The 19778-nt window shown below is 52.1% G+C and overlaps 1 protein-coding gene across 1 annotated transcript in view; it reads left to right on the top strand.

Moving 5' to 3' along the window:
* The first annotated feature begins 1509 nt into the window (after positions 1–1509).
* Positions 1510–19778, top strand: part of EPHB1 (EPH receptor B1) — a 285588-nt gene continuing 267319 nt past the window's right edge. Inside the window, exons 1-2 of the mRNA XM_073803646.1 lie at positions 1510–1531; positions 1841–1905. Coding sequence (XP_073659747.1) covers positions 1510–1531; positions 1841–1905 — 87 coding nt within the window. The remainder of the gene's footprint in view (positions 1532–1840; positions 1906–19778) is intronic.

Here is a 19778-nt window from a genome sequence, read left to right as displayed (position 1 = left end):
GGCAACTAAGACCACGCACCACAACAAAGAGCCCGCCTGCTGCAGTGAGAGATCCTGCATGCTGCAACGAAGATCCCATGTGCCACAACTAAGACCCGACGTAGCCAAATAAATTAAAAAAAAAAAAAGTTACCAAACTCAACAATAAGGAAACAAGCAACCCAATTTAAAAATGGAAAGATTAAACAGATGCTTCACTAAGAAAGACATACAGATGACAAAAAAAAATCATGTGAAAAGCTGCTTAACATCATTCTTTATTAAGGAAATGAAAATTAAAACCACAATGAGATACCACTGCACATCTGTTAAAATGGCCAAAATTAAAAATGACTGACGCTGCCAAGTGTTGGTGAGGATGTGGAGGAACTGGAACTCTCATGTAATAGCCCTAAACTGGAAATGACAGGTGAACAGTAGACAAAATGCAGTCTCTCCATACAATGGAATATTACTCGGTGATAAAAAAGAATGAACTATTGTTACACACAAACATGATGAATCTTAAAAACAACTGTGCTGAGTGAAAGAAGCCAGGTTAAGAAAACAGTATATACTATATGATTCCATTGATGTAAAATTCTAGAGAATGCCAGTTAACCTATAGTGACAGAAAGCGGATCAGTCATTGCCCGGGCACAGTGACAGGGTGGGGCAGGGGTAGGAGGGAAGGAGGGATTACAGACGGACAGGAAACTTCTGGGAATGACAGATACGTTTATTATCTTGATTGTGGTGATGGTTATAAATATATGTCAAAACTTACAAATTGTATGCTTTAGTTATGCGCAGTTTATTGCATGTGATTTCTACCTCGATAAAACTGTTAAAAAAACAAAACAAACAAAACAAAGGGGCTTTTGGATTTGCTGATCAGAGCTCTTATCAGCCTTTGGGGAGGTGTTTCCCTTGAGAGGTAGGGCTGACAGAAGTCAATAATAGATTGAAAAGGAAAGAGAGGAAAAAGAAAAAGCTGCCCCGTTTTCGGGACACTTTACTACTAACTGCCAGAAAACAGGTCTAATAAACACCAGCTCTGTGATCACTACATGGTGCCTGGTGATCTCAGCGTGTGTACTGCAGCCACCCTGGTGGCCCCTGGGAGCTCACAGCCAAGCCAGGGTGTCTGTCTTTCCCTTACTGGCCAGAGGGATTGGTGACCAGGAAGCAGGCCCTTGGGGTCTGAGATGTGCATTTATGTTTGGGGTAAGGGCTTTGCCAAAGCTGTGTGAGCCCGCAGCAGAGTCTTGGGAAAGGCGCTGGCCATGTATCTGGGCCCAGGGGCAAAGGGACCTGCAGGAGGGCTGAGTGTTGGGGCCAGAGGGGTTGAAGGGAAATCGGCCAAGAGTGTCAACACGGAGGCCTGAGGGGAGACGGAGAAGAAGGGTGGGGAGAAAGGAGGGCAGGCAGATGAGGTTGGAGGGTGGGGAAGGAGCACGGAGGAAGAGGGAAGAAGGAGGTGGCCGGGGAAGGCTTGAGGAAGGGATTAGGTTTGGCTACTGGGTCAACATGGCCTGGGAAGACCCTGGAGGTAGAGTGCTATGGGAAGAAGCTGCGTCTCAGGGTTAAAGTGATGAGTAGGCAGATGACTTCACCCCACCCAGGTGGCTTGGGGTCATTCAGGTAGAGACTTAGCATCAGGACACCTGAGGTCTGCGCCTAGCTCTGCCACGAGCTGCGTCCTCCTAGCAGACCTCTTCCTTCTCCAAGCCGTGGGCTTGGCAAAGGAGCCCCGGGCTCCTATCACTGATATTTACAGTCATAAGTAACTTCAAGAACATAAGGGCCACTGTCCAGTCACCCTTCTGATTCACCATTTTTTTCTTTTTTTGATCTGCAGAAACTTTAATGGACACCAGGACGGCTACCGCAGAGCTGGGCTGGACCGCCAATCCCGCATCAGGGGTGAGTTTCAGACCATCCATCCTTCAATCCTGATGAGTAGTCGTGGGAGCAGAGCCTGACTTGCCCGTTTGGGACGTGGAGTATAGGCGTGAATGGCTGTGTCCATGGTCCATCCACAGAGAGGCAGGAGCAGGGCCTTCAGACCTGAGCTGCTCCCTGGTGTGGAGTTGCAGACCATCAGGTGACCAGGGCCTGTGTGGGACTGGGGCCAGTGGCTGCCAGTAGCTGGGCTCTCAAGCCAGTGGTGATGGGGCAGACATCCGTGCCACCCATGGGGCTGCAGAAAGGCAAGGGCATGAGGGGGAGCTGGAGTTCAGAAGGGCCGAGGTTCTCTTTCACCTGACATTTCCTTAGAGAGATGTTCTGTATTCATTTGTTCAGTGCTCATGCAGCTGGCCAGACCCTGTAGCTACAAAGATGAAACAGCCTTGAGAAGCTCATGGCCTCCTGTGGGATCCACCATGTTCATGAATGAGCTGAAATGCATGTCTCCTTTGTGGCAGTGGAGAGGTCGACAGGCAGCTGTGGGCACAGCGCTGGGAGTGAGGCACTTCAGAGGGAGACGTGAAGCCTTTATAGAGAAGGTGCACGCGAGCTGGGTTTTGGAGAGGGAGTAGGAGTTCGACAGGTAGTGAATGGGGAACTGGAAAGATATTCCAAGTACGAGGAATAGCTGGTTAAAAGGGATGGGGTCACGAAAAGATGTAAGAGCAAGTCTGTGTGTCTGGACCAGGCAGGGTATGGGCAGTGCTGAGGTTGGGCTGGGGTGTGGATTGGCTGGGGCACAGGGTGGGGAACTGGGACTGCCGTGCTGAGCTAGCAGTTTGCATTTATCCTATAGGTAATGGACGGATCTTGTCATGCTTGCTGACAGGATTGTAGGGAACAGTTGAGAGAAAGACCTTTAAGAGGTTCTTTGAGCTGTCTCAGATGGGTTGGAAGCGTCAGATCAAAACGGGATACTTAGGACAGTTGGAGCAAAGCTAAGCAGGAGGTATTGGCAGCGTTTGGCAATGGATGGACTGCGGAGAAGAGAGGCAGAGAGAAGAGTAGGGAGGAGATTCGCATCCCTGGCTTCAGTGATGGGCTCTCTGAGGGGCCTAATCACGAAGGGAGAAGGCAGGAGGAGTGCGTGAACACTTCATCCCAGCAAGGGGGTGAAGCTGGCAGGGGTGGGGTGGGCTAGGCCCCCTTAGCTGCCCCACACCTCCTCTCTCCTCCCTGCCTTTGGTCACCTCCAGCCCAGGGCCTCTCTGCACCCTGGGGTGCACGTCACAGCCAGTCTTAACACACCCACTTCTGCCTTAGGGACACTGGGATTCGGGCCCGAGACAGGCTGTGGCTTCACCCGCACCCTCTCCCCTGGTTTCTCACTTTCACTGCCCTAGGTGCAGGCATCAAGCCTTGGGGCAGGAGGGCAAAGTCTGGCGTGAGCTGTGTTTCCCAAAGCAGGGGTGGGAGCAGGGGCACATCTTGCCCACTCTGACGAAGTCCAAATCCTGCTGGGAACACTGTGGGCCACTGGGGAACACTTCCCGCTCCCAGTAGGGACTTTATGCAAAGCCGACGAGGTGGCAGCTCTTCAGGTGGTCTGGACATTAAGAACTTGCCACTCTTTTACAAGTGATGTTGTTGCTTGAAGGTTTGCATGTTTTCTCACAAGGCAATGATGTGATTTATGGTTCATTTTTCCCTTGATTTTTGTACACACCACCTGTCTTCTTTAAACTTCTCATCTCCTTTCCCAAGGAAGATCGTCCTTTAGGGAAACATTCAAAGTCAAGAGATGCCTTGTAGAGACAGCAGCTGGCTGGGCTGCTCTCTGCTTACCCTTCCCTGGTTACCAGCCATGCTCGCCGGCCTTGACCTTATTGCTCTCCTCCCAGGGACACACATCCAGATAGTTCTCCTGGCACCCTGAGCAGCTTCTGAGCCTGTCTGGTTTAGGGCGAGGAGCCGGAGGGTCAGGCAGGCCCTTGGCCTGGGCGAGAGGGTGGATCGAGGGCTACACTTCCACCCAAGCTCTTGCCCTGCCTCCCTGTGTTCTCGTCCCTGGAGAGTTGCCTCTGATTCCGTGAACACACCAGTGACTCCCAAGTTTGTCCCTGGCCCAGCTCACATATCCACCTGCCCTGTCTTTCATTGGCTGCTCAGCGTGGCCCGAGCAGAATTCACCATCCTTTCCTTCCCCCACTGGCACACGCGGGCGCCGTCTTAGCGCAGTGTGAAGGCCAGAAACCAGAGCCATTCTTGACTTTCCTCTTTCATCTTCAGGCCTCAGCTCACTCGGCCCATCCTCGGGATACCTTCCCTGCATCCCCAGCCATGTTAGGTCCTCCATCACAGGTCGTCTCAGGGCCGGGGAGCTTTACTTCACAGCCCTTTTCACAGCTGCAAATTTTACATCTCTCTGTGTTAGTATTGGACCCATCTCCGCCCTTCCCCCACTTTGGCCATAGTGTGGTCTCCATGGTGGCCTGGACTCTATTCGTTCACCATTGGACACTGGCGCCTAGTTCACTACGTATATTTCAATGTATTATTTGTTGACAGTTCTTGACTTGGGCGAGTGGGGGGCTGATGGTGTCGTTCTTGGAGATGAGGACAAAGGAAGAGGGGCACGCTTGGTGGAAGGAGGCCGAGCTCATGAATCTGAAGTGCCCCTGGGCACCCCTGGGGAGGGGCCCATTAGCATGTGACTCCAGGGCAGGGGAATGAGAATGCAGCCTCACGTGTGGGAGGCGAGCCCAGGGGGTGGCTGCAGTCTCCCAGGGAGAGTGTCTGGAGGGAGAAGAGGTGAGAACTTGGGATGGGTGACCTGACTGAAGTGTGAAATAGAGAAAGAGGAGCCTGAAAAGGGCATGAGAAGGAGTGGCCTGGGAGGCAGGAGAAAACCAAGAGGTGGTCTTCTCACGGGAGGAGGCGTCAAGGAGGAAGTGGGGCAAAAGTGCTGCTGGGTGTTGAAAGTTTCCACTGGGCTTGATTACAGGGACCCTATTGGTGACCTGTGCTGATGGCTTCAGAGGGGACCGGGGTCAGAAGCCAGAAATCAGGGTGTTGAAGGGTCAGGGGGAGGTGAGGATATGGAAGCAGCAGCTCATGAGGAGAGAGAATACAGAGCGTGGGGGGCGGAGGGAACGGGGGGCTGTGGGCGTGGGTGTCTTTGAGGGCACGGGACTCCTTTGCTGTTGAAATGGCAGTGCAGTGACCGGGTGCCTTCAGAGAGATGGGCATGTTCAGGATTGGAGACAGAAGCCATGAAAGAGAAAAGTCTTTCAACTTCCTATCTTCTCTCTGAGGCTGGAGGGGAGGTTTGGAGAGTGGAGGTGGGGAGTCTTTTTATTTATTTTTTCTTTTTTCATTTTTATTATCAACAAGCATTGGCCAGAAATTTTAAACAATGTGTGTGATAAAATACTTTCCCCTGCCCACATGCCACTACCACTACAGAGTGGATTGAGAGCCAGGGAGTCGGAGAAGGGAGAATGCTTAAATCCAGAGTAGGACAGTCAGGCTTGAATCCCAGCTCTGATGTTTACTAGCTGTGTGATGTTGGGTGAGTTACTCCACTTCACTGAACCTTCGTTTTCCCACTTGTGAACTGAGTACCATACAAGTTCAGGCATTGTTGATAGCTTTACGCAAGTTATGAGGTAGGGAGTCTTGAGTAGCAGGTTTTAGGAGGGAGGAAAAGGTGTGAAGTAAGTGCCACTGCTGGTGACTTGGAGAGAGGCTGGCCTTGTCTGGAAGGAATGTGGCTGGAATAAGGGCCTAGCTGAGGTTGAGGCCGTGTGTCTGTGACGGCCCTGATCAGGTGTACCTGGCGGCGGAGTCATCCTGAGTTATGTTTGTGCAAGAATGGTGGGTCCGGGGCTTCCCTGGTGGCACAGTGGTTGAGACTCCGCCTGCCGATGCAGGGGACACGGGTTCATGCCCCGGTCTGGGAAGATCCCACATGCTGCGGAGCGGCTGGGCCCGTGAGCCATGGCCGCTGAGCCTGCGCGTCCGGAGCCTGTGCTCCGCAATGGGAGAGGCCACAACAGTGAGAGGCCCACGTACCGCAAAAAAAAAAAAAGAATGGTGGGTCCGGAGGGTCAGGAGCTGAGGACGTTGGCAGCAGGGGGTGGGCTCTTGCAATGTGGCATCGACCCCACGAGAAGAGTGAAGCCAGGACGGACTGACCATGTAACAAAGTATGGGGGGCCCAGTTGAAGGTCTTGGTGAGACTGGAGGAGGACCAGAGGCTGTGGCCTTGAGTCAGGGCTTAGATTTAAGACAAACAGAGTACTTCTGGGTGATGAAGGGGTCCAGAGAGTGGGTCCAGGGCCGGGCATTTGAGAAGCCAGGAGGGTGGGCGGGTGGTCCACATCTTCTTGGGATCCAGTGGGGAAGGAAATTGCCCCCCCCCAACCCCAGAAAGGGGACAAAGGCCTCAGATGGTCCCTGCAGTCAGGATACCATGCATGCGTAAGATGTTGAAGGGTGGGCGGACATTGTTCTGGTAGCCTGTGGGTCTCCAGGGAACTGGGTTGGCCTCATCCAGAAGAGGCACCATGATTCTGCCAGGGGGCACAGCTAGCATTTCAATGAACCCTATCCACAGTGCACTGTCTGTTAGGTGGGCTCCCCAGAGGGAGACCAAGAGACTTCCTTTTATGGGGTCAGTAGGTATCTTCACCCCTGTACTTGAGGACTGCTAGATGTGGGAAGGAGTTGGACTGCCCACCCACACATAGCCCGCAAATTGTTTTCAGCTATATTGCTGGAAAGTGGATTATAATATTACGTGTCAAAAGCAGAAAGTATTTCTGCTCAAATGGCAAAATGTTGCTTTATAATCTAATTGCAGCTTTAATTTAAAGCCTTTAGTTTTAACCGGAATCAGAGGCCACCTGGTGAGCAGAGGGAGAAAGTAACAAATACATTTCTAAAGTAACAAATGCCAGGGAGGGGCTGAGGTACCATCAAAGGGCATCCTGGGACCCTTACCCATGACCCTGCTGACCTCACCCTCCTCCCTCAGGCTGCCTTCAGTTACCTCTCCCAAACCCTTGTTTCCAGCCCTGCTCCAGAAGGGTCCTGACCTTCAATTTCAGGAGCTCTGGGCAGTGGGGGAGCTCCGAGAGGTCCCGTGGTCAAGCACTCGGTGCTGTGCTCAGCCACCGGCAGAGCTCAGTAAGTGCTAGTCTCCGTGCTTGCATGGTCCATCTTAGCAGTCCGCGCCAGTTCCTAGATGCTGCCTGGCCCTCTCCCCATTTTCCTTTTCCACTGCCCTCCCTCCTTGCATCACTCTCTGTCCCTCAAGTGTCAGCTCCGTTCTCCTCCCCTCAGGGAGCCCTCCTGGACGCCCCTCCCCACCAGGACTCTGTGGTAGGGGCCCTCTTCTTAAAGCAGAGGGCTTGGTGCTGACTTCTAATGTACTGTCCATAAACCTGTGTTGATGTGTGCTTTCTCCCACCGGCCAGAGAATGGAGTGGCTTCATCTCTGTCCCCGGTGCCCAGCACTGGTCCAGCAGAGGACAGACTCCAGTAAATGTCTGTTGGCCAAATAAATGAGGAAGGACTGAAGCATTCATGATACTTCCCTGCATCTTCAACCCAGGGTTCTGAATTTAGGATATGCTCAATTTAGGTTTATTGTAGCCCAATAAAATGCTTGTTGTAGGCCTCTCAATACCCAATTGATTGTCCATATCTTTTTAAAGACGTTAGTTAGTGATGCAGATGGAGCCACCTCTCCTGAGATGAGCATGAGAGAGGAGACGAGGACACCCACCAGAAGGTCCCAGTTGCTTTCAGACACTGGCTGTGATGGATTAGGAAGGTGAGCCTGGGTCCCTCTGATAGTGAGGCTTCTTCAGCTTGCTTGCTGGAAATCCAAGCAAGCCCTTTTACTTTCACAGTTTTGCCAGGGCTCACTGGCTATTTGCATGTGGGCGGCCAGTGGCCTCTGCATGTGTAGGTTTCTGTGTCTGTGGGATGTGTGGCCCCCGTGTGACCATCTACAGATCATGAGTTATCTTCAAACAACACTCCACGGGCTTTCAGAATCCAACTCCATCTGTGCTGCCCTTTGAAACCACCTTCCCGGCCCATGACATGCTCTGTTCTCTACTTTAATATTGGCAAAGGAGGACAGTCAATGGGAAGTGGGGGAGGTTGATAGAAGAAAGATGGAAAAGGAATCTGGAGCCAAGCCTGATGAGCCTTCAGGACGAGCAGGCTGGGTGTGTGCGTGCCTGTGCTCCATGTGTGTGTGCATGTGTGTATAGGTATGTGTCTGTGCATCTGTGTGTATATATATATATGATATATGTGTTTGCACGTGTGTGTATCCAGGTACATGTACGTATATATGTGTGTATGTGTATATATGTGCTTCTGAGTATTTCTATGTGATATACGTGTGTATTTCTATGTGACGTGATGTGTGTGTGTGTGTGTGTGTGTGTGTGTGTGTGTGTGTGTGTATGAAGTTAAATGAGCTTATTTCACCTTATGCCTCTGCAAGCAGTTCCCAGAGTTCCAGAATAATCTTAAATGATGGGAGGATTATTGGACTAAGTAGAGAGCTTCCAGGGAGGCCAGTGTGAAGGGAACAACCTTCATTTGAATGCCTGTGTTTGATAAATTAACTCCCCACACAGGATGCATGCCCATGAGAGCGGTGCATTGGGATCTTCCTCCCTCACAGCCCTCCTTGTTCACGTGGGGACCCTCCTGGCAGCCTCCCGTCTCCTTGTCTGTCAGATCCAGGCACCCTCACCAGCTGCCCACATCCTGGGAATAAGGACAGCACGCACTGGAGAGAAATCCACCCTAATAACATCCCATTCGTTCCAAGGCCAAGCAAAATCAGTTGAAATTTAGCTGGTCTGATGGGTGGGAAGTTTATGGAGCAGCAGTGAAGGCATCAGGCCTTGACATCAAATAATCCGGCTCCCCTTCCCGCTCGGCAGCTCCCTGGCTGTGTGATCTTGGGCCCGTCATGCAGACTCCTTCAGTCCTGGTTTCCTCCTCTGCTCAGCAGAGTGAGGATGGGAAATGTTCCATATATGAAACCATGTCGGTAAAAAGTTTTCCTGGGTAAACACTCAGGAAGTGTTAGCATAGTACGCACCCTCTGGAGGTTTGGATTTTCTCTTTTCTTCCTCTGATGACTCAATCATGCTAATTAAGACAGAAAAGTCTGAGCTAAATTAGGCAAATCCAAGAGACATTTAACTCTGGGCAAAATGATTCTGTGAATGGAGTTGTACGGTTTTTGAATTTCCAGCCATGCCGGTGGCAGGCAGGCAGAGCGGGACAGAGTTGGTCATCCTTTCTCAGACTGGTACCCCTGCCTGGGACTTGGGGGTGTTGGACCTGGTTGCTGACTGCTGAGAGCCACACTTTTGTGTCAGTCAGGGCTTCCTGGTGGCCAGGGACAGCAAAGAGTAAGTCAGTCTTAAGGAAGGTATCTTGGCTCATGTAAATGAATGGTCCAGTGGCTGATGTGGCTTCATGGGTGGCTGGTCCACTTCCTTAGATCAATCTCTCTCTCTCTTCCCACCCACTTTTTCCTCTCTCTACTCCCCTGGTGTTGGCTCCATGCTGGGCCTCCTCTTGGTAATAAGAAGTCTGCAGAGGCTCCCGCCCCTACAACCACATCCATCCATGTCCCCTGGGGAAGCGCAAGCACTTCCTCCTGGTCCCCCCAGCAGAAGCCCTGGAATTAGCCCTGAATGGGCCTGACTGGATCAGTTTGACTCCCGTGCCTGCCCTGATCCAGTCCCTTCATTCAGGAAGTACTGAGTGGTACTCCCAGGTCTTGTGTTCCAACCCCGTGTTGTGCTGAGCCCACCGGAAGCCTTGGACTGACAGGCTGGCGGGAGTAATTCCCCAGAAGGAATCGGGATGTGGGTACCCGAGAAGTGGGTAGGTGCTCAGCAGAGAAAGAGGAAACCTAACACTGTATCACAGGCCCCATGCGCTTTACAGCCAGGCGTGCATTAATCGTCACAACATCCCCGTTTTACAGATGAGGAGACTGAGGCACAGAACAGCTGTTAAATTGTCTCTGGTCACATGGCTAGAAAGCGCCAGTGCTAATAACATCCAGCCTGCTCTCCTGCTGACAACCAGGCTGTACCCTCTTTCCCAGTGAAATGCTACAGTGTCTCCAGAGGGTGGCTTCCAAACGAACTCCCAGCTCGAGTTGCTGGGGGTTCCTTGAATTCAGGTTCAGTATCCAAAAGGTTCTTCTCACAGTTCAGGACATGGGTGGTATCCTTTCCCTGAGCTGTTACCCAGGAATTAGTACTGCTTTCTCCTCTGGGAGGGGCCCTGCCTCCCAGCAGGTGGGCCTCTGCCCTCCCTACTCCCTCTCCCCTTCCCACCCCTCCCCTGCCCTCTTCAGGTAACCCCCTGAGATAAGGCAGAGCTCCCACCCTGGGCCTCCCACCCACTCTTTATCTTTTTCTCTCGCTACCAAAAGGCCTGTAATTAGGAAACATTAGCAGGCTCAAAACAGCTTTCATACCTGAAACGTCCTCTGTAATTGCACTCAGCAGCGCTCTTCTCTGGCTATTAATGTCACTTTTATGAAACAATGAGGAACAAAACACCCCAAGGCACTTAAAACATTTTTTTTTTATATAATATGTGTCTTTTAAGAATGGAAGTTTAAAATCACCTGCTTGACAGAGAGAGTGATAGAAAAGGCCTGGGGGCTCAGGACAGAGCCACGGGGGCGGGACCCTGGGGAGGTGGAAGGTGCTCCACGGGGTTCAGACGCTGCTCTGGGAAGTGTGACAGCCCTGGGGTGGGTTGGCCGAGGCTGGTGGATCCCAGGGGAGGAGAGGTGGGCTGGACAAGGGCACAGTTCTGCTCTGTTTCATCTTGTGTGGTTGCTGTCTGTCACAGGGCTTTTATATGAGCTCTTTTCTGTGGGCACGTGTGTGCCTTTGACAGAGAGGTGACTAGAATGTTACAGATGACCAGTGTCATTGGTTAGAATATGAATGATTACATTGAGTAGAATATTAATCATTGCAACTGGTTGCAGAAATGCTAGGGAACCGTTGACCGAAACTGCCTGCCTTGGCCAGGCATGATGATAATTTGGGAGGGGCCAAAAGGAGGGAGGAGACGCCAGTCCCTATGTCGTGCTCTAACCTCACAGAATCCTTCGCTTTGGAATCTATCTTGTCTGAGAGATGCGCGCACCAGGGGAAGGACACTGAGTCAGACCAAATATGGGCCAAGCAAGATGCCTGGCCAGAGACAAGCTGGAAACTAACCGCATTACCATAGAACTGGAGACAGCCAGCCACGTGGCAGAGCAGTTCTGGCTTCCCTTACCCTGCTGCTCTCCGCCCAGGCGCCCCTTCCCAATAAAGTCTTTTGCATTGTCAGTACGTGTGTCTCCTTGGACAATTCATTTACGAGTGTTAGACAAGAGCCCACTCTTGGGCCCTGGAAGGGGTCCCCCTTCCTGCAACAGAAATCCATCGGATATGACTGCGTATATGTGTGTGTGGGTGGAGTGGAGAGAGAGACTGACTGAGGGAGAGATGCTTCTCCAACTTGCTGTGTTAAAGAACTTCGGGAGTTGTGGTGGTTTACCAGAACCTTACTGTCTGGCAGATTGATGTTCTTGCTCTTGGAAATGCCTTGCAGACTCATTCACCAGCAGAGCAGGAGATATCTCTGTCCGCAAACTCTGGGAGGGAACCACAGAGGTCACCCAGCCCCCCTCCCCCTCTCAGAGGCAGGCTTAACCCTCATTTGTCCGGACAGATAGGGGTCTTTTCTCTAAAACCTTCCCTAGAACGGCAAATCCCTGGCACACCCCTTGTCCCAACCCTGGAAACCTTTCTCCCACCAACATGTGAGGCTTAGGACCAGCTGCCTGGTGACAGCTTTTCTCAGGTTGAAGGCTGGAGCAGCCCTCAAGGCCCTGGAAGGAGACGGGGCTCCTGACACAGGCACTAGGATGCAGCTGAAGGGGTTCCGCAGGGGCTCATTGCCCTGACAGCCTGAACTCGCAGCTCCTCACTGGTCTCATAGGTGAAGGAAAGAAATATATTACAGGGGAGGATGAAGCATTAGAAGGAAGGTGAGGCAGAGTTAAGAGGCCTGGAGAAGATGGACAGGAGGAAAACGGATGGAGAAGGGGCGTCAGGGTGGGCAAAAGACATGGATCTTCTGGCTCTGGAAGGACAAGCCGAGCTTATGCGGGAACAGGGAAGCCCTGGGGGTGCACCGTTGGCCTTACCTCCAGCTACGGCCCGAGGGAGAAGAATCCTTTGGGCTGAATCCCACTGTACTTCCCGTAGCATCAAGGAGCAAACCCAGGATTTGCAATCTAATATTCTGGGTTTATTTCCATTTTCCTCTGAGTTCTTTCACTCCTCTGAGCCCATCTTCCCCCTCTGTCACATGGGTAATGTAAGATCTTATTTACAGAGTGGTTGACAGTATAAATTGGCTTTACCTTCTTTGGAAACACCAAAGCTTAGTCAGTACCACTTGCCCTGACTAGTGCTAGTGGTCTCAGTGATTCTTGTCTGAGGGACTTAACTTGCATGGGATGAGGGTAGGAATTGATGGGTGAGGGGGCCCTGAGATGCAAGATCAGATTTCCAGCCTTTCTGTCAGGTTGTGGCTGTTGTGAGAATACCATCAGAGGGTGCACCCTGTTATTACTCATAGCACTTTTATTAGGAATAGTGATAACTACTGCTACCACTAGTTACTGTGAATTAACTACCAGCTGTGTACCAGGCACTGAACATCACTTGTATCACTTCGCTGAATTCTCACCAGGACCCCGCAAGCCAGGGGGGTATTTCTCCCATTTTACAGAGCAGACACTGAGGCTCGGGGCAATGGTCCAAAGTCACAGGACTGCTTAGGGGTTTTGCCGAGACTGACCCCAGGCCTGTCTGGCCACAGAGCTCACTCCTGTACTTGTACTTCTGCCCCTGGATGAGAGTGAGGAAGGGTGAGTCATACATTGTTGAGAAACCAGAGAACAGGGGGGCAAGGAGAGGAAAAGTTTCCCAGTTTTCTACAAAGGGAAAGGGTAGGTTTGAGAGTGAAACGTACACATGTTAAACACCCATGAATCGCTTTTTAAGGCAAGCTGTTTGGGGAGGGGTGGCGCAAGCGCTGTGTGATGTGTGGGGTTTGGGGGTAGAGTAGCAAGTCCAGGAAGAGCCTTGAGGGAGCAGCCCTGTTCCCAGGGCAGGTGAGGCCTGGCCAGGGAGCCAGAGGAGGACACAGGTGGTCCCTGGGGATGGCTGGTTCCAGATAGTGATGGAGGAGCGTGTGGTCAGCTCCCGCCCCCAGGCCTTGGCAAATGCTCAGGAAGTGAGGACTCCTGGGAAGGGAGAGAGGTGAGGGGTCTCCGTGAGCTGCTGTTTCCCATCCAGTGGCCCCCGTGTCAGTTCAGCTGAACCAGCCCCTCCTGCATTTGAGGTGCTCCTCTGCTAATAGAATGGGGGGGGCGTCTAGTCGTGGCACACCGTCATCTCCATACGTACTGTCCCACTCACCACTCTTCCTGGTGGAGAGAGGCATGCCCAACACATTTCCCAGTGTCACAAAGGACAACCACATGAAAGATGTCGCAGTCAAGATTCAGTCTTATCTTCTCAGTGAGAGCTCTGTCTTCAAACTGACATGGTCAGTGGTAATGGTCCACACTTGCGTTTAGGTGTAAATGGGTCACTGTGAGAAACAAGCCAGGGGTGACCCAGGTGGGCAGTGCCTCAGGTGGTGGGAACTTCCATGTGGCTGGCCACATATTCATAGGGACTGACTGCAAGACGCGGGTGCAGGAAAGGCAGCTGCAAGTCACAGGTGATGGTGGTCCCATTGTATGCTGTGCCGGCCTGAGCACATCTTCAGAAATGGGCTTATTCTGGGAGCAGAGTTTTGAAAGGGACAATGGACCCGGAGTGGTGCCTAGTCGGGGGTGGTACCTAGTCGGGGGTGATGCCTAGAGGGGGGTGACCAGTGATCTCGTGTCATTCAGAGAATGTTGGTGGACCTGGGAACCTCAGCCCAGAAGCAGTCTGAAGCAAAGTCCAGGAGGCAGAAGCACGAGATCAAAGTCCTCCCCAGGCTTCCCAGGACCAAGCTCCAGCAGCCACAGTCCCTCAAAGTGGATCACACACAGTGACCACATTCCCAGAGTTGGGGAGGGGACAGGATGGAGGGGAGTGTGTCCCCTTCCCAGGTCAGATTTGATTTTCCTGCACCCTGAGAATGGGAATGATGCCAGGAGCTCCTCCAGGAAGGCCAGTCTCTTCCTCCCCCATGGCTTGCTGCCTCATCTCCAGGACAGCTCCAGCTGGCCACAGCCAGCCTGCCCACACTCAGTCAAAACTCTCTGCACTCATGGAATAAGGAGCCCATCTCCCTGGCCTGTAACCCAGTGTGCTGGCCTTGTCTATGCGCGTGCTGAGCGGAAATCCCTCCAGGCTGAAGAAAATGCCATCAGTCTCTCCCAGGGGTAACTGCTCTTCATCAATGGAGCCCAGGCCCGGGCAGAGCAGTTCCAGGCCGCTAGGGCCTGGGGCCCGCATCTCCCGCCCCTGCCTTGTTCGACAAGGCCTTGTTGGACAGCAGTGGGGACCGCATTCAACCGACAGCTTAAGATAATCACATGTGTGAGGCGCTGGGATAATGACAGCTGAATACCCTGCCACCGTTGCCATAGTGACCAGCCAAGCACTGGTTCCCTCCTTTTTTTTTCTTTCTTATTTTCTGGGCCTCCTTGTTATAGTGCTGGCTGGTGGGCGGGGGGGTGAGTTTGGGAAATGGGAAAGAGGAGGAAAGGGGGAGGGGAGACCCAAGAGGGGCAGCCCATTATATGCTCTTTAAATACCCCAGCTGGAGGTGTTTTAAATCTCAACAGAGACAGAGAGAAACAGTGTCTTAATCCCCAGCTCCCTGTGAATTATTTAAAAGGGATCTTGTCAGAAGGATGAATTTGTCACTGTTTCAGTGTCAACAGCAGCAGCAGCTGTCATAATGGCCGAGGACCCCACTCCAGGCAGGGCCTGGTACCAAATGCTGCTTCCTGCTGGAAGTTACAGCGGCCCCGGTGCTGTGGACAGGGAGCCCCCACCCGAGGCACAAGCCTTCAGTGTTTCTCCTGGCGTGCTGACAGAGACTGGGCTGTGAAATGTGCCAGGATGCCGAGATGCAAGCCATCTGGACCTCGGGCCGGCTGGCCTTGCCCTCTGTTAGTGTGGCTCCCATGACCCATAGGCATGGCGTCTCTGTGTAGCGAGGGGCGTTCCCTGGCTGGGAGTGGGCTGACCCACTCACTCACAAATGCTTGTACGGCATTTGATGGGTGGGCATACACCCGAGGGAGGGCACACGGGCCCCACCTGGGCCACAGCCAGCACCCCCAACTACACACACACACACACACATGCACACCCAGGCATGCATGCACACATGTACATATGCATGCACACATATGCACCCGAGCACATGCCAGAGATGATGCCCAGGTGCAGACAACTAGACAGACAGGAGAGAGTCAGAGTTCATACACATCACGGAGGGAGAGCAAGACTTTCAAGGAAAAATGCCTGGTGCTGAGAGAGGTGCTCCGAGGGCTGACAGCCACGACTCGCAGGGGCCTCTTATTCAGGCTGAAGTACTTCGGGCGCATCACCACGTTTAATCCTCACAGCCATCTGGTGAGGTGGGTACCCTGAGTATCCCTGTGTTAGAGAAGGAAACCGAGGCTCAGGGAGGTTTAAAGACATGTCCATGGTCACGGGGCTGGGTCTGGCTGACTCCAGAGTCTGTGCACTGAACTCCTGAGCTAAAAGCCAGGGGTCACCATGACCTCTGGGGTTCAGGGTTAGGCAGGGTGACAGCAGTGCTTCTTCATCCCAACCCTTTGTTGCTCAGCACAAAAATCTCCTTCCGAGCAACCTGGGTATGTTATGCTTGGGGCCATTTCTCTCACTCCCACCTCGACACCGTATTTCTTGCATTTTTCCACCATCCAAGTTTCCAGAAGGATTTTGTGGAGATTTATAGAGACTGCCTTGGGAAATAATAAGTATGTTTTCCATACTCTAATTCTTTCCATATTCTAATTGCGTCTGCCACCCCTATCCCCTGCTCTTCTGCACCTTACGCACCCTTTGGAAAATGCATCGCTTTGTGCCCTTTCAAGGCTCTGGGCTCTCAGAAGCAGTGGCTGCCCCAAGCCAGGGGCCCAGCTCCTGGGCTTACCGCATAGGGCCATGGTAATGAACAGCGGCCAACGGGTCCTCCCAGCCCAGTCCATCAGGGAGGTAAATGAAGCATGTCGGGAGGTGAGCTGGGGCTCGCGGCCCTCGGGGGAGCCACTGACTACATGGCTGCCTTGCTTGGTTGGTGTACTAAATGGTAGATCCCTCTGGGCTTGTAGGAATTTATGCCCCACGGACCACATTTTACATTTTAATTAGCCCTCAAGCTTGTCTAATATCCAAACTCTTTCAGGCTTAGTTTACTGTCTACACTGGAGCTGTGTTCTTGGGATCCAGGTTGATTGGAGGTGGTGGCTCCAGCCCTGCCTGAGCCATCTGCTGTCCTGAAGAACCTCTGGCTTCCTGTGGGCTCTGTGAAGTCGCGTGTGGCTCAGGCCTCAGTGGGCTTCTCTTCCTGTTCAGAGAGCAGCCATCTCTTACTGGGAGCCTGAAAGCAGGTCTTTGGACTTCCCCTGATTGAGCAGTGCCATGGGAGTCAGGGTCCTAACAGGGTGTGGTGATGGCAACTGTTTGCAGAATAGCAGGTTCCTCCAAACAAAGGTTTGCGCCCAAATGCAAGCTGAATGGGAGCAAAGCCTGTGATGTGTGTCCAATTTTGTCTCCTTGTGGTCTGGTGGCTGACAGTGGCCCAGGGATTGCCTGGCTGAGGGAAGGGGGCCCATGCTGAAACCTGCCCAGAGGCAGCCCTGGAGATTCCGGGAGGCATGGGGAGAAGGCTGCTGGCTGTCCCTCTGGGTCCGTAAGGAGACCGAGTTCAGCCCTTTAGTCCCTGCATTTTCTGCTGACGGAAGGATAGGATTATTTATCTAAAATGGAGGAGATGATTTCCACACCCTGATGCTCAGGTTAACATAACAGCGATGCTGCTGCGGATAGTAATGATAATAGTTGGTACTTAGTGAATGGTAGTTACTTGCAGGCTCAGTGCTAGGTGATTTCTTACCTAGGTGATGATCTTTGAGTCCTCGTGACACCCTGTAGGGTAAAGAGTGTTTTGCAGATGAGGAAACTGAAGCTCAGAAAGCTGTGTGTGGTTGCAGAGCTGTAACTGGCAAGGGTGGGGTCTGCCTGCGCCCGGCAACCTCTCCTGCCTCCCCTCCTCCCACTTTCCCCCTGCCCTATGCCACTTGACAGCCACCCCGGCACCCTGGCTTTCTCGGCAACATGCCGGCAACACTCTTGCTCCAGAGAAGTCTGTTCTTCTTCCCTGAGCCTGAGGTGCTGCTCCCACATGTGCCCTCCAGGCTGGGGGCCCCTGAGTGTCATTCCCATCTCTACCCAAAAGGAGACCTCTGATGATCCCACTGCCAGCTGTCACTCGCTAACCCCTTACCTGCTCCTCAGTAGTATTTAACACTGTTCAACTTTATGTTATTAATTTGTTTGCTTGTTCATCTACTGGTTTGTTCCCTTAGGTTATCAGGCCCATGGGAGCAGGGCTTTGTCTCTTAGTCACTGCTGTGTCACCAACACCTAAGACCACTACTTGGGGATGTAGTAGGTGCTCAATTCTTTATTTTAAAAATGAGTTAAATAAACTGGGTTGGAAACAAATCAGAATAGCCTCTTGTTAGACTAATAGAGGCCAAAATGCCAATTTTGATGATTTCTGTCCTCATCTTAAATAGCAGTGTCCAGAGGAGCACCCCTTCCTGGACGGGCCCTGTAGAGGTGGCTTATTCTCGGCAATTGCTATGATGCAGCACCACAGCAGCCACTGGGCACTCTGGGGCGGGGGGGGGCAGGGCCAGCCCGGGGAGGTGCAGCCGTCCAAGGAAGGGCCAGCGATCATAGATCTTTGCAGAACTCCATGCTTGGAACTGTCTTCAGAGGCATAAGTAGCATCAGCTCCCTCTTCTTAACTTCATTTTATAGTGGTTCTTCATTTTCGACCAAGAACTAGTGTTTCTTAGCTTGCTCATCCATCTGACTCATCAGATTGGGCTCCAGAGGACCTTTGCCTGTTTCTGAAATCCAAACCCACTCTTGGAGGATAAAGAATGTGTTAGTGTTTCTGAAGGTTGTTCTAGAAGGGCAGTGTCGATGGACCAGTGGGTAGAGTTCATGGCAGTGGTTTTGAAGGAGAACAGTGTGTTCTATACACACATATGCACACAATCGGCCAGACAGCAAATGCCAGCAGGCACTCGGGGGCTACTCCGGAGCAACAGACCTGCAGGTTCTGACTCCAACAAGCCAGTCTGAGAAACCGAGATCTTGGAGGAACCTACAGGGGTCTTTATCATACATCAAAGTCCTGATCTGAAAGCCTGAACAAGTACTTTCTAGTGGGTGTCATTGTTTTCTTCATTATGTTTATCTCAAGGACAGGTGGTCCATTGGCATCAATAATAATGCCCTTTCAGAGGTTGTTAATATTCTGCTGGTTGTGCAAGGCTGCTTTGCTTCTTCTTCTCCCAGGGACAAGTTAGCCTGGTGGCACCTGCTATAAGTCCCCAGGCAAGGACCAGGGGCTGAGGAACAGACCAGGAACTTGCTCATTTCCTCAATTTGTCAGTATGTATGGAGGGTTAGGCACTGGGTATATCAGGAGGTCCCTAACACAGTCCAGCCTTCCAGGGGACAAGTCCACATTGGGGAGGGTGGGTGGAGGTTGGATTTTTGAGACTGCAGCAGGACTGCAGAGAGCAAGGAGGTGAGTTCCAGGAGGTTACCAGGAGATATCCAGCAGGCAGCTGGATAAGCAAGTCTGGGCACTGGGAAGAGGTCGGTGATGTAGCGCATGGTGGTTGCGGCCTTGTGTGTGGCTGAGATCACCCAGGATAAAAGGTGAGAGGAGAAGGGAGTAAGGGTAGAGCCCCAAGAAACCTGTGGATTTCACTGGTCCCAGACATCGCTGAATAACAGCGTCATCATGTAATACCAGTGTTGCAAAGCTAACTGCACGGAATTATTTCGCTGTCGACAGAACTAATAACTTAGTCAGAACATAATTCCCTGTCCTCAAGGAGCTCACATCCTGTAGCGGAAACGAAAGCAATTAATGAATCGTGCAAAGCAGTGTATTATCAAATGCTAAATTGTGTGGAATAGCTCAACCATACTCTAAGCATTTGGGAAGATGGTAGCTGAGTATAAGCTGGGTAGGCCTCATGGGAGAAATAAGACTTGAGGCCCCTCAAAGGAAAGGCTGCCGAGAGAGCTAGGCTCTGCCACCCACCAGCTGCCTGACTCTGGGCCACTCTTGTGTCTCTGGGCCTCAGTATGCCCATTTGTCAACAGAAGGTCTCGGTCAACACGACCTAGAGTGGTTTCCAGCCAGGCTGTTATTCTCCGGTTCTGTGTCATGGAGGAGTTGAGATGGGATGAGGATGGGGTAGAAGAAAAGCTTCAGAACATTAGCAACATTATCAGGAGACAAAAATGGGCACCGTCTCTGAGTGATGGGAGAGGATGTGGCCCTAGCTTGAGCCCTGGCTGTCTCTTGCCTGGTCTGCTGTCATTACTCTTTGACCAAACAGCAAGCCAGGGCATGAATCCAGGCGTGAGGTAATGCTAGCCCTAGGGCATGGCCACGGAAAGCAAGAAAGAAGCCAGATAGGAAGAACTTTGTTCTGGAAGAAATGGCAAATTGTGGTG

The sequence above is a fragment of the Tursiops truncatus genome, chromosome 4, assembly GCF_011762595.2.
Source record: "Tursiops truncatus isolate mTurTru1 chromosome 4, mTurTru1.mat.Y, whole genome shotgun sequence".
Taxonomy (NCBI): Eukaryota; Metazoa; Chordata; class Mammalia; order Artiodactyla; family Delphinidae; genus Tursiops; species Tursiops truncatus.
The sequence above is the reverse complement of the archived record's forward strand: the minus strand, read 5'-3'. Positions and strand labels throughout refer to the sequence as shown.